This window comes from Bos mutus, chromosome 18 (genome assembly GCF_027580195.1).
Source record: "Bos mutus isolate GX-2022 chromosome 18, NWIPB_WYAK_1.1, whole genome shotgun sequence".
Lineage (NCBI taxonomy): Eukaryota > Metazoa > Chordata > Mammalia > Artiodactyla > Bovidae > Bos > Bos mutus.
In genome coordinates, this window is record NC_091634.1 from 22496451 (window position 1) to 22513500 (window position 17050).

Sequence of the window (17050 nt, forward strand, 5' to 3'; positions counted from 1 at the left end):
TCACTTCCCCCTTTTCTTTTGCACTGATGACTGAACTCAGCCTCCCTGTCTCTGGTCTGGTCTCTTCCAAAGACCAGGGGCCACATTTCTTCTCTGGAGCTTCAATTTCTGATGACTCTGAACACCTCCCACCTGACCTATCTGTGCCTGTGATTCCCCAAGCCCTGGTGAATCCCTTCTGGTGGCCACAAAGTCAGCCCTGCCTTTCCCGCTTAGGGCATGGGTTAGACTACATAAGCTTCATTTTGGTACCTGCCACTGTGTGAGTCATCCCTTCAAGCTCTCTTACCTGACAGCGCAAAACTGGCTGGTTCTCAATTTTTATTTCCTTTTTCGCATGGAAGAGCACCTGGACATTTGTGGGCTTTTCTGTCGTGGTCAGTGAGCCCTTCCTGGGTTGGACTGTGATCATGGAACTTATATTGGTTGCAGAAAGCCCTAAGGAGTCCACAGAAAAGCTGAGTGACAAGAAGAAAAAGTCAGTTTTAGTCATTATCTAAGGAGCTCAAGACACCAGAGATGAGACTCTAGACTGGTAAGTGCCTGCCACATCCCCAGCCCTGTTTAACCACTATGCCAGCAGTGTTCACTGTGCTCTGTATTCCGTGACCACTCCTTAGCCAGGATTGACCAGGCCAGGCACTGAGGCTTGAGGCAAAGATAGCCATCTCCAGCCCGTGGTTAAGAGATGTCCTTGAAGGAGAGCTCTAACAGGAACATGTGATATTGGATAAGGACCAAATCAATTCATTCTCCCTCTCCCTGCCTCTCTGTCTCCCTCTCTCTCTCTGTCTCCCTCCTTGCTCTAAGACTGAATGCAGTAGATATAGATGGAACAGTGATGCAGAAGCTGGGGGATCTAAGAAAGGACAGAAAGGCAGGGGCAGAAATCATGCAACCGAGGTATTCAGAAGCGCAGCCCTGGCCCAGTGCAGGTGAGAGGAGAGGCCACAGAGAAAAGCTTGGGGACTGGAGCTGGAGCAAGAAACCTAAGCCGAGGCAAGATGCGTGAAGTTGCCATAGGGACCCATGTCGTCCCCATGCTCACTCCAGGAGATCTGGCCCCTCACTGCAGCGTGCATGCTGCCTCAGCTGCCTCACCTCCCTGCACATCCTTTCAGTGAACCCTGATCACCTGCTCCAACTTGAGGGAGACTGTTCCATGCAGCCTAAAAGAGCAGGGGTAACACCTCTCATAATCTATAAAATAAAACTCACAATGCGCAAAATTCCATTTAGTGCTAATTCCAAAGTGACTGTGGCTTTCTTCTAGGTTTGTTTAGCATTTATTTTTATTAACTTATTTCATTTTCTAGTTCTAAGAAACAGCACTATTGAGGTGGGACCTCTCTAGTTTCAGCATTCTTTGAACTGAAAGAAACACTCATGAATATACGGAGTTCCTATTAAGTCTGTGTGGCGGGGGAAGTCCCTTTATCAACTTCAAATTCTTCTGGGCAAAGGACAACCTTCCATAACATCGACCAGTTGTGGGTGCTGGTGCTGCCTGAGGACCTCCTCCCTCCCTGCCCCAGAGCCACTTCTTCCTCCTTGAGGAGTCTTCTTTATTTAGGGGTTTTATTTTTAATCTAAAGAGCACAAGCTGGAGTTGTCTTCCACCAGGCTGTCATTTGGAATCTATAATATAATAGTTCTTAACATTAAGAAAGAAAAACAGACAATCCCTTCTTAACGTGAAGTCTTACATAGACCATCAGCTTATGAAACAGACAGGAGCTGGAAGGTGGGCAGGATGGCTTGAGGCCAGGGCCCCCATCTCCAGTCTCTCTCTCAACCCCTAAGACCTCCCCCCACCCCAGTATCTCCTCCTCCAACCTCCCTGCTAGGCTCTTCCCCACGCCCAGGCCCCTGTGGCTCAACCTGCAGAGCAGCTGGGATTCCATTTATTTGAAGCTAAGAGAGGCTAACAGCAGAGATGGTTCTTAGAATTTCCTTCATTGACTTTTTAAAAAAACTCTCTCAGGCAACACTCTTCTCACCATGAGAGGATGTGGACGACCGTATGCTGGATAAGTTTTAGGTTACCTGAACATGATCTCATATTTCCCACGGTTCTTCAGCTGCAGGGGTTGCTTCACCTCGTCCATGACCTTCACAATCCCCAAATCAAGGCCTCCTTCAGCTCCTGAAGAAGGCAGGGGCCAGGGTGGGAAGGGGTGAGTGAGCATGGGAGCGAGGAGCAAGGGAACTTCCTATTGAAGTTCACATGGAAAATCCATGGTGACAATTTCAGAGAATCTGTTTTTTAAAAACATTGTGGCTAGAAAAACCTCTTGGAATTGAGTCTTAGCAAACAAACAACAGACACTTCTCCTGTACTCAGTTCAACCGGTGGCTCCCTCTAGCTTCCACCTTAGGACTGCTCTTCTTCCTTTCATGTCTCTCATTAGCTCAAACTCCCAGTGTTTAAAAAAAATCTTTTGAATCACGTGTATAACATAAAGAGTTGGGATATAATGCATAAGTTCATATTGTTATACTTTGTATTACATCATAATCATTTCCCCATGTAACGAAAATCTCCCCATGTGGTATTAACGGCTGCACAATATACTATGATATGGCTATCTCATAATTTACAATATTATTCCTACAATAATAATATTCCATTACAGATAGACACTTAGGGTATTCCTAATCTCCCATTATTATAAATAATGCTGTATGTAAGACCAATGACATCAAGGCAAACATGTAGCTCTAACATTCTATGAGTCGTGCTGAGTAGGAGACCTATCAGAGAAAGGAGGGCCCTAACCTGGGTGTTGGGGCAGTGTGGTAGGCAGAATAAGGCCTGGCACCTCCCCCATCAAAGATGCTCATGTCCTAATACCCAGTACCTAATACCTAATACCTAATACCCTAATAATACTGTAAATATGCCAGTTTATGTGGCAAGGGGGGAATTAAGGTATTAGATGGAATCAAGATTGGCAATCATCTGTCTTTAAAATAAGGGAGAATTTCCTGGAGTCTCTGGGGGGACCCCAAGTAATCACAATGGTTCATAAAGGCAGAAGAGAGAGACGGAAGTAGGAGAACCAGAGAGATGGCAGAGTGAGAAGGACTGGACCCAACATTGCTGGCTTTGAAGAGGGAGGAAGGGGACCATGAGCTGAGGGATGTGTGTGCCTCCCAGAAGGTGGAAAAAGCAAGGAAATGGGTTGTCTCCCAAAGGCTCCAGAAGGGACAGTAGCCCTGCAATACTCTGATTTTAGCCAAGGGAGAGCCATTTTGGACTGCTGACCTACAGAACTGTAAGATAATAGATCTGTATTGTTTTAAGCCACAAAGTTCGTGGTAATTTGTTAGGGTGGTGACAGAAAAGCAACATAAACAGGCAGATAAGAACTCACTCTCAGATGACTGCTCAGAAAAGAACTCTTCAAATTTTAAATTTTGACCACCCATTGTTGTCTCCAGTTGGAGAGATTAATATTTGTAGTAACACTGCTAACATCACTTGAGTTTGCCTGCTATTTACCTCAATTCCACCTTTCTCTCCAATAATCACTGGTCTTTCTCTACACAGGAAACACACTGCCCTAAAAGATGTGACCTCTAAACACTCTTTCTTTGGCGGGGTCAACAGACCTTTGGGGAAGGTGATGTCTAAGGCAACGTCATAGGACTCGGCGAAGATCAGGATGTTTTCAATCTGAACGACACCAACGAGGTTGTCTGCGTCCAAAACCTGTCAGGGTAAGAGACATTCTTTAGTGAGGGCAAGACCCGCAGGGTTCTTGGGAGTCGGAGACTAAAGAACCTGCAGGAGGGGATCATTTAGAAGGGGCTATGGTAAGAAACGTTTTTGCAATGTATTTAGTTTTTGTTTACTGAGCATTTGTGTAGGCTGAGTGTTCTTCGTAACATCCTTTGAGGGAGGGCTGGTACAGGCAATCAATAAAAGGTTGAGGAAGAGGGACTGCATTTTCCATCTTGTCTACTCCCTGGGTTTCAATAATCTGTATCACTGGCACTACCTTACTGAAGTTTGGGTTGTGAGTACACAGTAGGAAAGTCTTCTTTGAACTTTTAAGTCAGATAAACCTGAAGAGCATTTTTTCTGACAGTTGAAATGAAAATCTTTTATATTCTAAATTGCTTTAACTCATTTTATAAATCTGAACTGCTTTGTTCTTTATTTCTGATTCAACCTATGATAAAAGGGTCAGATTTTTCATATTAAATGAGAGCTTAATGTCTCTCTTTTGGAAATTTCAGATTAAAAAAAAAAAAGAACATCATTACTATTAAAGCTGGAAAAGTTGAAAAAATAAATAAAAGCAAGACTCCTAGCCTCCAGCTGACTTCTGTACCCTCTATTGTCCCTGATGGCGGTACCTCTCCTGATTGCTGTCCCCTCTGTGGTCATCCGTGATGGTGGCACCTCCCTCACTGTCCTGAGGAACATCTGAACTGGTATCAGTCTTTAGCTGGATCTGATTGTTGACTCTTGAGACTGACGACGGGGCAGTAAAGGGTCTGTGTTTCAAGGGGAAGAGCCACTGGGCAGTGGGTGTGGCTCCTTGTATCTGCCTGGAGACCACCTGCCTCTCTGCTGAAGCCCCAAGCTGGAAAGCTAAGTGGCCAGCTCCCCACGGCTGGTGTCTTATTAAGGGGCCAGGGGGGAAATCTGTAGCTGTCACCAAACTCAAGTTTTAATTCAGAGTTTCCATCTTTCCTTTCATCAAGCATTCTGCCAACGTTTCATGAAACAAATTGGATTGCTTGAGTTTACCTTCTTTCTTGTGATGCTCAGCCTCTGACAGAGAGGACAAGAAGGGCTGGCGGCAGGAGGGGAAGGTAAGACAAAGAACTTGGGTTGTCAGATCCAGAATTTATATAGTTCTTCTCTATTGACAGAGACCAAGTACCCAGAGCATCCTATTTCCTTTGCTACTCTACTGGATGGCAGGGGAAGGAGAGGGGGATTAAGTTTTGTAATTGGGGAAAATAAGGACAATTTAAGAGATACAGAAATCAAATAACGTTCACCAGAGTGCTTTTCAGAGTGACCAAAAAGCAAGGCATTTCCTCGTGTGGATGTTGAAGGAATATAACCTGGGAAGAGAAGCAGAGCAGGGCGTTGTGGGTTGTCAAACATAGATTAGACGGGAGCATGTAACATGGAGAATTGCCTTGGTGTGTCAGTGAGTTGCTAGTGTGGGTGTCAGTGAACCCAATGTGTACACATCTTGGTGACCAGGTCTGAAGACATATGAAGCCTCACCTCCAACCGGATTGCCTTCTTGACATTGACAGGTTTGGAGGGCTGGAACTGCACCTGAAGGCTATACTCAGACTTGGCGGCTATGATCCCCTGCATGGTGGACACGGTGAAGTCTTCGCCCAGGTGCTCCAGGCTGGTGATCCTCCAGGCCAGGGGCAGGAGTGTGATGTTGCGGAGAAGAACTGCCTTAGAGTCTTTTCTGCAGAGACCAAAGGAAATTCTGTCAATTTCAAACAATTCTGACTTATTATGGCAAGTCAGAAAAAACACTTCTGGTTATTTCAATTCATACCAGTTTATTACTATTTATTGCAGGGAACGGGGTTTACCTGTGATGATCAGGGAATGCAGGATACATGAATCAATATACTCACCCAGCTGCCTCAGAAATAAACATTCCCTATTTAGAATAATATAATTTCCATGAATGATTGTGTAAGTTCTAGGTCTGGTCTAGTGTTTTCTGCTTGTCCTCTAAATTTCTAGAGCCAAGATTCTTAACCTTTTAGAGTAATGGACTGAAAATCTGAAAAAAGCTAGCCCTTCTGAAAAAAACACAAATATGCACACACTTTGGCAGTTGATCTTAGAGAAGTCCTTAAACAGCCTGCAGTCCATTCACTGAACCCAAGCTGACAACCTGTGAACTCAGAGGGTTATCACCCATCCCGATTTGCACAGGACCAGAAGTCTCCTGGAATGGAGGATTTTCAACACTAAAACCAGGCAGGTCCCAAGCAGATCAGGATGAGTCAGTCGCTTTAGAACTAAATGTTCTTTAAATTTCATTCCAGTCCTGGAATTATCTAGAACTCTGACCTGTGCAGCAAGAGCCGGTCAAAATGCAATTGTCTGGGATCCAGCTCCAATTCTGGGCGGACACCCTGGCAGCTTAACTTGAAGACAGCTGGCTCAGGGTTCTCCTTGATGCAGCAGACAATGCTGTCTTCAAAGACACCGACTGCAGTAGGGTAGGCCCATACATTTAGCATCTAATGCGAGAGTCAAAACAAAGAACATTTATATCCAGGATGCCAAGGCCTCAAACTTCAAAGGAAAGCCTTGCCCTGGTAGACTTGTTTCCACGTGACTGTACCTGCTTCTCATTGGGTTTCAGAATCATGTTGATGGGCTCCAGAAAGTAGGTGTTTGCTTTGATGTCATTCTGAAAACAGAAGTACACCTCCACGACCATTGGGGAGCTGTTCAGGATTGTCAGTGTCTCCATGTTGCCTGGGAACAAGGAGGACTTGTACCTGAAAGTGAACAGAAATTAGGGATGTGGCTGTGAGGACTGGCTGAGAATTCAGGTGGAAAAGCAGACTGTGAGGTGCAAGGCGATTTCAAAGGATCAAGTGGCTAAACAGAGGCAGTGGAGGCTACGAACACAAACCTTATGGTGAAGACTTGCAGCTGTGACCTGACTGCTCCCCCACAAACTCACCCCAAACATTGGTCAAATCTTTAAGATGGGATGATAAAAACTCTTAGGATTTCAAGTATCAAATGAAATATCAAGAGTATATTTGATACTCTTGATATCAAGATGGAGCACCTAATGCTCTGAGGACAGCTGCAGATAACAAATGCCCAATAAATGGCAGTTGTTACTATGGCAAAGATTTCTAACTAAGAATTCTGCAGCTCTATCCTTCCCAGTGCTTATGCTTCCAAGAGAGATGACCATTTGAGTGGCCTGTTATTTCATATCTTAGAGAAGACCTCATTTACCACCTTTTCCTATACTCGCACAGGATGCTACTGTTTTGACACAGACGCATTTGACACTGCTCACTGCTCAGGGCTGTTTCTGTTCCCTAGTACTTTAGGGAGAGACCCACTGAGCGGAGCACTGTAAGCACTGCAAACTGCCCAGTTAAAGGTGCCAAACAGAAAGGCAGCCAGAGAAGGCACAGGGAACATCAACGGACACACGCATCGCTGGAGGTGACAGCACAGGTCAGGAAAGCATGGCACCACTGTGCCCACAGACAGTCTGAAGAGCTCTGGACAGTCTGGACAGTCTGCAATGAAGGAAGGAAGGAGAAGGCATGGCAGAGATTAAATCTGAGAGACAGAGCTTTCTCTGTGTAACTGCCAGAGAGGTGGTGGCCTTCACATCTCAGTTAATTATCACCACCAAGCACTTTGCTAAAAGTTACATGTGTACTCTCTAGTTCGGTCTTTCCAAAACTGTGCAGTAGGGGCTATTATTTTCCCGTTCTGCACATGAGGATGTTGAGGCTCAGCAAGACTTAAAAGATAAATGATACTAGTTTAGGGACCACTGTAATTGCCCTCCTGGATCACGGCTGTCTGGCCTCATACCCTACTTAATTCCAATGCTGCTCTGAACACAGGCCTCTCTGAATCGGCCATCATTTCCCTGAATCCCACCTCCGGCTGCTGATGGGTGTACATCACATCCATCAACCTGACTCCCACCCCTTCTCTTGTCTAAGCCTTTCTACTGGGTCTTAAGGATCCTCTCCATCAGCAGGTAACTCTCTTCAACTTCATTTTGTAGTCCAATATCTTAGGAAACAAATAGGAGATTATGAAGGGAATGGAGAACTAACTTGGCTCATTAATTTCACCAAGTAAGCATAGAAATAATCACTTGCCACTTATCACAATAAATGCTAGATGGAATTAAGACATGGTTGAGATCCTGGTTCTGTTTTTGGTCTCACCTTCCTGCCTATATAATAAGCAACTTATATATGACTAAAAAAAAAAAAAAACTTGTATCACTAAATATTTATGACCATTAACCTTAGCTGGACCCCCAGTTCTGCCAGTTAATTTTAATCTATTTCTATAATATTCTTCCTCTCCTACTTTGCACAAAACCTGTTTCATACCTAGTCCATTTTCCCAACATTTTAAACTTCCTTCCTCTTGCCTCACTGTTAGGGATGACCTCACATCATTCACTATGGAGAAAATGGTTGCGTGGGAACCTCCTCACCATTCCAGCCAAACCTGTGACCCTATCTGCACCTGCAGCCATATCACCTTCCTCCGATGTGATGACGGTCCCTCTTCCTGGCAAAGCCAGCATCTCCACCTCTCGTGTTATTTCAGGGAGCTGCACCACTCACCGCCCTGACTTTCTCTGGAAACTCTAGCTTCTTCCTCCCTACTTCCCCCCTTGACATCTAAACATCATAAGGACAACAGTGAATGAACAGCCTTCCCCGCACTCCAGGTCTCCCTCCTGTCCTCAGCGGCCTCCATCTCCCTTTACAGTCAAGCTTTTCCAAAGAACCACCTCCACACTCTGTCTCTATTCTCTCACCTCCCACTCACTCCTCAACTCACTGTACTTGGGTTTCATCCTCAGAAAGCCCTGAGAGGGTCCTATGCCTTCCATTTGTTAAGCCCCATGGACGCTGATGTCATTACCTTTCCACCCTCCCTGCCACAATCAACATGGATGGCCACGCCCTCTTCTCGTGGCTCCAGGACACCATGCTCCCCCGGTTTCCACCAGTAGCCCCTGCCCTCTTATCTCTTGTGAGTGGTAGAATTCTTTAGGGCTTCATCCATGGTCCTTCTCGCCTTACTGTGTACTCTCATTTAGGTGATCTCATCAGACCCATGGCATTTTTTTGTCTTGAAACAGACTCTCCTCTGAGAACCAAAACCACATAGACTATGCCTTGCTTTCTGTGGCTTCTAGCTGTATCTCTCGAGCATCTCAAACTGAACACACACCCAAGTAAACTCTACATTCTACCCTTCCCCTACCCAAACTGGGTCTTCCTCTAGGCCACCCCATCTGGGAAAACAGTGTCCTCAATCACTTGAGAGCTTAGCAGAAACTTGGGGCACAAGAACACACTTCTCCTGATCTGTGGAGCAGGGCTGCCTGAGGCAATGTCATTAAGAGCTGGATCTACTATTAATACACAGGCACCCTGGCTTGTATTCCTCATGCATCCAACCCAGGGGTCTGAAATCTGCTTTGAAATAATGGAACACTTACTTATCTCTTGATTTCCCACAAAGCAGTGGTCCGAAATGAAACCTCTCCGTGCTCACAATATACTTCTTAAAGATGACCTCATTTGCCTTCATTTCCATCTTCCGCTGAGGGAATACCACCCTGAACACAGAGGAGGAAGAGGAGAGGAGAAGTGTCTGAATGCCTCCACATGATGTATACAGGAACCCAACATTCCCTGTTCAGCAAAGGGTCCAGGAGTCTGGAGATGGAACAACTCTTAATTTGAGGACATTTCTGGAACGACTCTTAATTTGAGGACATTTATGGAACCAACCCTGAGGGAAGACAGTACAGTTTGAATCTGAGAAAAAAATATTCCCAGTAGTGTCTTTCATAATGGGGCTGATGATGAAACTGAGCTGGACTTCCTGTTCTAGTGTGCCTAGCTAGAGAAAGTCCTGAGAAACCCTAAGGAAATCTAGTTCGGGTGGATCTTAACCAGCTTCTGAGTTCCCTGTCTGACGTGGCCCCTTGGTGAGAATTGCAAAAAAAAACAAAAAACAAAAAACTCCTCTAGGTGTACAAGCTATAAAAAGTCCCCTGGCTTGCTCAAGCCAGGGGCCTTTATGTGGTGCATAAGGGGCCCAGTGTTTGGTACTCAGGAAAAAAATCTGCCTGTGGAGATACCCACATATACTGAGGTTACAGGATAAAAGTCCTACAGCAAATATAAAATCTATTTATATATGCTTAATAGTTAAATAAACAAACTAACTTCACACAGGAAGATATCCCCTTGCCCTTCACATCTGCTAGCATTCTATTTTAGCCACATGGTACCGTGTCATTTCTGTGACTCAGTGTCCGTGGCTCTGGAGCCCAGTATAAGAGGGCCTGGGATGCTGCCCTGGTTCCACATTTCTATTAAGACACATTTTGTTCAAAGTCCCATGGGGGAAAACAAAAATGTATCCGCCAATCTTTTCTTTAAGAACAAAATACACTTACTTTGGGTCTTGGCAAATGTATGGGTAAGTGCAGACACCTCGGCAGTAAAGCTGGTACTGGCGGTGAGTTCCAAGGATCTCAAAGTTAAATGTTTGGTCAAAAATCCCAAGATCGTTGGAACAGAAGTGTAGGCGCAATGTCACCTCACCGTTGGCAGGCACGATCCACCGGAAATGATTCAGCCTGAAAATGACCACACATGCTTTTACTGTGAGGATGCTTCCTTTGGGCCAAGAGAAGACAGGACTGTTGCCTGGGAGAAGTCCGGTCCTGCTGCAGTTAGGCATGGCGATCCTTGACCGCCATGGAGGTCCTTAACAGTCAGGACAACCCGGTTCCCATCTGAGGCTGTGACAGCCACACCCTCATTTGGAGCTTCGGCCTTCCCCTCCCTGGGTGGCTCTGAGGCCCACCTGGTGAATTTCTCCTGGGAATGCTGCCCAGATAAGTTGTTCTGCTCTACGTCTGACAGCGGAGCAATGGTTCCGGAAGTTCCTGCAGAAAGGCCCTTCCTGTTGAAGGCCATTCGACGTTTCTCCTTCTGAGTCTCACGCGGCTGATCCGTTTTTTCTTTCTCTTTTTCTTTTGTTTTCTGTTTGCTCCCTTTAGACGAGGTGATTTGCTCCTCCTGGGTCTTAAATTGAAAATGAGCACAGGGTCTTAAACATTCATCCTACGACCACAGAAGCAGGAGACAGGAATGCCCATGACACTGCCTGTGGTTTGGGGTGACCTCTCTGCCTGCAGTCTGGGATGACCTCACCAGGTTCAAGATGCTGGCAACTGCTGAGAATGGCAGAGCCCAGACTATGACACTACTGTAGGAGAGAAGTGTGGAGAGGAGTCTAGGGCTTTCCCTGGTACCCAATTCCCTGAAGGGAGGCCAAAGCTCCAGAGAAAGCTGGAAGCTGGTCTGGAGTGTGTTCCCATACTGCATTTTGTTGTTGTGCTTCTGTAGTATTTTTTTTTAATCTATATTTCTCATTCCCTCCCAATCACACTGATTTTTTTTCATAGACCAAATCTGTATCATGACAGAATATTCCATAGTCTGCAAATCTTTTGACTGTTCTCAGAGTGTCCCTTAAAACTTACTTATTTCCTGTATTTCATGTAAGCTGAAAAGAAGATTTAAAAACTTGATTAGATTCAGAGAGGATGCTGTGCACATCATACTCTGTCACACTGGGGGACAAATGATGTCAGGTTGACTCACGATTACAGATGCAAAGGGTGTCCGTGTGGCTACAGTGATGCTCACAGATCTTGGCCATGGCAAAGCGGACTTCCCTCTCTGCAGCCAGCCAGCCACCCATGGGACGATGCTCTGGCTCAGAGTGAGTATCTTGTTCTCCAGCAAACCAGCACTCCAGGAATCCCCTGGCACTCCTTAATCAAGGACTCCTACGTCATTGGGGATATCAGAACGGTGCCTTTCTAATTCTACCATTCTTTCTATAATTTCAGCTGTCATTCTCCTAGAAAGAAGAGCTTTCCTTCATGTACTGGAGATGAGCCTGAGTTCCTTCTAAAACTGTAAGTTAAAGAAAGCTAAACTCTTTCCCCTTAAGGTTCAATTTTCAGAAAAGAGGTTGGTGTAATAGTCACCTCTGATGGTGGCAATATTTTCTTTTTTACCTTTTTATTGGACTCTGCCCAAGTAAGGCCTGCTCACCAGTGCTGAGACCTGATGTTGATTGTCTATTTACTTACAAAACTGAAGTTTGGGGCTCTCTGTTACCTAATTGAGGTGTAAGCAGGGCCTATAGATAACTTCATTTGCTGCTGATTTTGTTTTTTGCTAACATGCATGGTTTATAGGAAGAAAGCTAGGAGGCAGTTCAAATTTTGGCCCCCATACTCCTCTTTGGCCACCTTATGTGAAGAACCAACTCATTGGAAAAGATCCTGGTGCTGGGAAAGATTGAAGGCGGGAAGAGAAGGGGACGACAGAGGGTGAGATGGTCGGATGGCATCACCAATGCTACGGACATGAGTTTGAGTAGGCTCTGGGAGTAGGTGATGGACAGGGAAGCCTGGCGTGCTGCAGTCCATGTGGTCCCAAAGAGATGGACATGACTAAGCGACTGAACTGAACTATTCCTCTGGGAACAGAAAGCCCCTCTATAATTTTTAATATCCATGCATTCTTCATATTACTAGTCAAATCTATTTTTCTTTTTTTATTTATTCCATTGTATATGTAAAAATCAATTTTATACTTTTACATGATTTCATTTTGATCACTTATCCTTTTAATCTAGGTGGAATTACTTTTACTGCACTGTGTCAGGCAAGAAGATAAAAAGCAACTTTATCCAAAATATCCAATCTTCCCCATATAATTTCTTAATAGTCTTTTCTTTCTCTAATGATGTGTGTTTCCTTGTGTCTGTTGACTCTTGTATTCTTCTGCACTGTGTGAATTACCTTAGCTTCACAAGACATTCTGCTACCTTTTTAAAAGAGCTTGTTTCACACTTTTTTTTTTTTTTTGTAAATGGGCTTCAGAGCAAATCAACAAGTATCATTTTTAGTCTCTTCTTGGGGGCATAGGAAGAGTCAGACCCAGGGAAGGTGCAGCTTAGGGAGGCTCAGGTGGAATCCCAAGTGAGTGGAGGCAAACACCCCAGTGAGCTTGACATCAACCCCGGGCTCAATTTTTGGCCACATGGAGGGCCCATGTGAAGTCTTGCCAAGGTCAGGAGGATAAGTTTCTCCATTTACCTTTGAGGAGCCTGGGGTGGTTGAAAGCTCTGTTTCTGCTTCCACTTCTCTTTTCTCCTCTATCAGGGAGAAGTCTTCAGAGGGTGGAGTTATAAACACGAAATGCTTCAGGATTTCTGTCATGGCCAAAGGCTGTCGCTTCACAGGGTAGGAGATGATTGAGTATAAAGCAGGTGGTGGGATAGGTGGTCCAGAGGAACCCAGGCCCAAGATGTCTAGGATCTAAAGAAAAATATCAAGATGAATTTCTGGTGTAGAGGGCAGGCTACCCCTAACAGCCTCCCTGAAAGAGCACAGGATGGTGAGACCCTCCCTCCTTTCTCTCAACTTTCTCAGGAGATGCCCTGATATAGGCATGTGTCAGGGATGGTGTATAATGGACCTCTGACACAGCTCTGTAGGTCTTTCCAGACCCCACACCTCCAGACTCAGCTGGGGCTCTTGCTATGGGCTTCAGGCTCCCTCTCTTATCATAACCTTTGTCACTTTATTATGATTGCTTGGTGGTCTATCTCTGCAACTGGACTGTAAAGTTCATTAGGACTGGAACTAGGGTGATATAGCACATGGCCTAGCACACAGCTGAGACGCAAACCTCTGTTTAAAGAGACCATCTCTTAATATTCTGATGTCTGTAGTATAGAGCTGTTTCATTTATTTTCAGATCCCCTGTTAACATTTCTTCTACCTTTAAGTGTTCTTTCTTTTCAAAGGTAAAAGAGAGTTAGGGCTAGAGCAGGTCATATACAGCAAAGAAAAAAAAAAGTGCATCAAAGTTCTGGGAATGGGGTGAAAGATGGGAATGGAGAGAGAAGTCAAAAAAGAAACTTGAGAGAGTCAACTTATTCCTGTAGCATTCCCCATTCTACTCTGATATATAATGAATGAGAGCCACCCAGAGCAGATGGCTTCAAAATCTGGTAGCAGTTTTCTCCTCAGCTTGTAAAACCCTCAGAAAAAGGATGCTATCCCTTGATTAATTGTTGTCATCACAACCATGAGGCCACCTGAGTGGACCAAACAGGCTATTAGTTCGAGGAAGTAACTATCTTCATGTAATCCTGTGTTGCTAATTCTCTTGGTCAGAAAGTTGAAGACACTTCCTGACTAACATGTAGCTAACATGTAGCTAGAGTTAACTCCCAGGATTCAGAATATCTGTGAGGAAAGGGATGAATAATTTGCATCCCCTATTAAATTAATAGAGGCAGGAAGTTCTTTAAACAAGTCTAACTCGTGGTTCCTCTCAGGCTCTGCTCTCTACTTCTAAGGTTGCATCTCAGTTCAGTTCAGTTCAGTTCAGTCGCTCAGTTGTGGCCGACCCCATGAACTGCAGCATGCCAGGCCTCCCTGTCCATCACCAACTCCCGGAGTTCACTCAAACTCACATCCATCGAGTCAGTGATGCCATCCAGCCATCTCCTCCTCTGTCGTCCCCTTCTCCTCCTGCCCCCAATCCCTCCCAGCATCAGAGTCTTTTCCAATGAGTCAGCTCTTCGCATGAGGTGGCCAAAGTACTGGAAGGTTGCGTCTAGTTTCTGATAAATACTAAACTAAACCAGTGGGTAGACTGAGGCCCCCCTGTTCAAATCTGGCTTGCCGCCTGCTTTTGTGAATCAAGCTGTATCTGAACAGAGTCATCTCCAGTCATATCCATTATTGGGGGTGGGTGTTCGGGACAGAGACTATATGACCTGTAGCCGCAAATATTTGTTTTTTGGTGTTTCACCGATAAAGTTTGTCATGGGATGAAAGGTTATAATAACCATTCCCTCCAAATCACTGCCAAAGGGGTTTCTGAATATGATGCTTTTGTTTCTAGGAACAAGAAGCCATCTGGTCGTATAATTTCTGTCATGGTGGGAAGCTTATGGGAAAGAAATTTTAGAATAGTTGAGCCATTTGCATAACCCCCGAAGTGTACCTGCCTTGCCAACCCATAACACAGTATTGTCAATACTAAAATTAACTTTATGAGTGGCTTTTTATAAGGTTAGATGGAATAGTTTAGATCTGTGGAACTTCCTATGGATACTTCATCACATAGAAAAAGGTCCTTTTAGCCATTTTTGTTTTATATACAAAGGGATATCAGAGATGAATGGAATTAAGGGGATCTGGATTTTGTGTTAAAAGCACATTTACAAGGACTAGCTCTGTATGTCTGCCTGGCTACCTGACCGTTACATCTCTGTCTTGGAGGAAAGTCTGTACCTGTTCCCCTTTAGGAAGCCTCTCATTTTCCAGAGCCTGCTTCCAGCTCGAGCCTTCGGAGTCAGGCGTCTGGATGTTTATGAACGGCACACCCAGATCCTTCTTCCCTTCGTGGTCCTCCTCCTCGCCCTCGCCTCCGTCGCTGCGCTCCTCCTGGGCGCGGAGCTTCTCCAGCCGCTCCCTCTCGGCCCTCTCCCGCTCCAGGCGCTCCCTCTCGGCTCGCTCCTTCTCCGCGCGCTCCCGCTCCCGGTCCTTGCGGCCTCGGCGTCCACCGGAGGGAACCTGGCGCTGGTCGGCCCCATCCTCATGGCTCATGTCCTCAGCACCGATGTGATGCAGCAGAACTCCTTGCTTCCGGTCCCAGTACGTGAGGATGTTCTGGATGTCCTTCAGGGTCAGCTCGAAGGTCTTAAACTTCTGGGCCACGTTCTTGTCAGTGTCCTTCGGAAGGTCCCCCTCACTGTCTTCTTGCTCCTGGACAAGAGGAAACCAAAGCGTGTTGATATCTGACAAGAGGTTCCTCCTCCTCTTATCCATTCTTCCTTCTCCACAGCTACCTGCTCTCTGACGGACACTTTTCTTTCTACTGCATCAATCTTCACCTCTAGTTTGGAAAAAGTAAGAATCTAGAAGGCAAAAACACATAAAACATTCTTAAAACAGTTCTTTCGGGGAGAGCAAATTGCAAAAGAAGGAGAAAGAGGGCACTGTGCTTTGTAAGATGGCCTCATAGGATTCCAGCCCCTCATATACACGCCAGGGCTGTGCCTATGGATTGTGTGGGGGCCTTTCTCAGAAGATTCACTCTGTGGTCCTTCCTTGTCTTGGAGCTGGCTGGGGCCGGGCATTATGCATAGCAGCTGTAATGTTCACTCCTGGCTGACAGCTGCTGCTCTGAAGGATCAACAGGAAAAGATGCTCAAGACGAGCCTTTCCTCTGGAGAGGCCACTGAGTCTAGTGGTCCAAACCTGGTCTCACAATTGTTAGCTGTGTGACCATGGGTGAGCAAGCCACATCTTTGGCCCACCTGTGTTGTGTTGACAGTAATATTAATAACTACCCCAGAGGACCACTGAAAGTTAAATGTGTGAGTGCATGTAAAAAGTTTATAACAGTGTCTGTCACAGAGTAAAAGGTCTCATAGTGCCAAGTTATTAAAATTATACAGATTATGTATACAGATTAATCAGTGCTGCTGGGGACAGACAGGGTTTCAGAATCTGGCTACACTCCAGCCTCTTAAACAAACCTGTATTTTAGCTAATGAACCTTGCAGAGAGAAACCGACCTTATTCTTTTTCTTACTGCTTTGTGGGTTCTGATTGTCTCCCCTCCTGATGAAACCCTCCAGGAGGCTTCACAGGTCTGGGGGTTCTTCTTTGATGACATACAGTCCAGTTCAGCCCAGTGACATTCTTCTCTTGCCTAAGCTCAGGTGTGGAGGCATGAGAGGCCCAGGCTGGTTATCCCCTCTCTGCACTGCATCAGCTCCCCGCTAAATGTCCGTCTCTACAGCCTGGAGAGAGCTGACACAACAGTACTGGCAACGCTGTCTCCTGGAGTGGGTGGATCGCCTTATTTGTGTGGGTGAGGGGAGGGCGGGGTGCCTGCTGTATGTTCCCATCTACAGAGTTCTGCCTAGATATCCTGTTCCAAGTGGAAGTGGACTGAGTGTGGAAGAAGCGCCTACTGAGGGGAGGACTTGCATTTGGAAACTTGCAGGAGCCTGTTTCTTACCCTTGTTTTGGTGCCTAAGTTTTAAGTGCTCAGACATGCTCCTTCCTGAGCTCTACCTGATGCGGACTCCTGGACACTGATTCCTCTGCTCTTCCATCTGCCTCCTGGGACCAGTCTGCACCTCGTCTGGGAGTCTAGCTTTAGTTTTACCCTCAGA

The 17050-nt window shown here is 45.6% G+C and overlaps 1 protein-coding gene across 1 annotated transcript in view; it reads right to left on the reverse strand.

Annotated features, from left to right (window-relative positions):
- HYDIN (HYDIN axonemal central pair apparatus protein) overlaps window positions 1-17050 on the reverse strand; it is a 339548-nt gene that overhangs the window by 49218 nt on the left and 273280 nt on the right. The window contains 12 exon segments of the mRNA XM_070388036.1: window positions 290-458; window positions 2047-2146; window positions 3616-3715; window positions 5255-5453; window positions 6074-6246; window positions 6351-6510; window positions 9246-9365; window positions 10215-10397; window positions 10628-10848; window positions 12942-13163; window positions 15156-15691; window positions 15694-15781. Coding sequence (XP_070244137.1) covers window positions 290-458; window positions 2047-2146; window positions 3616-3715; window positions 5255-5453; window positions 6074-6246; window positions 6351-6510; window positions 9246-9365; window positions 10215-10397; window positions 10628-10848; window positions 12942-13163; window positions 15156-15691; window positions 15694-15781 — 2271 coding nt within the window.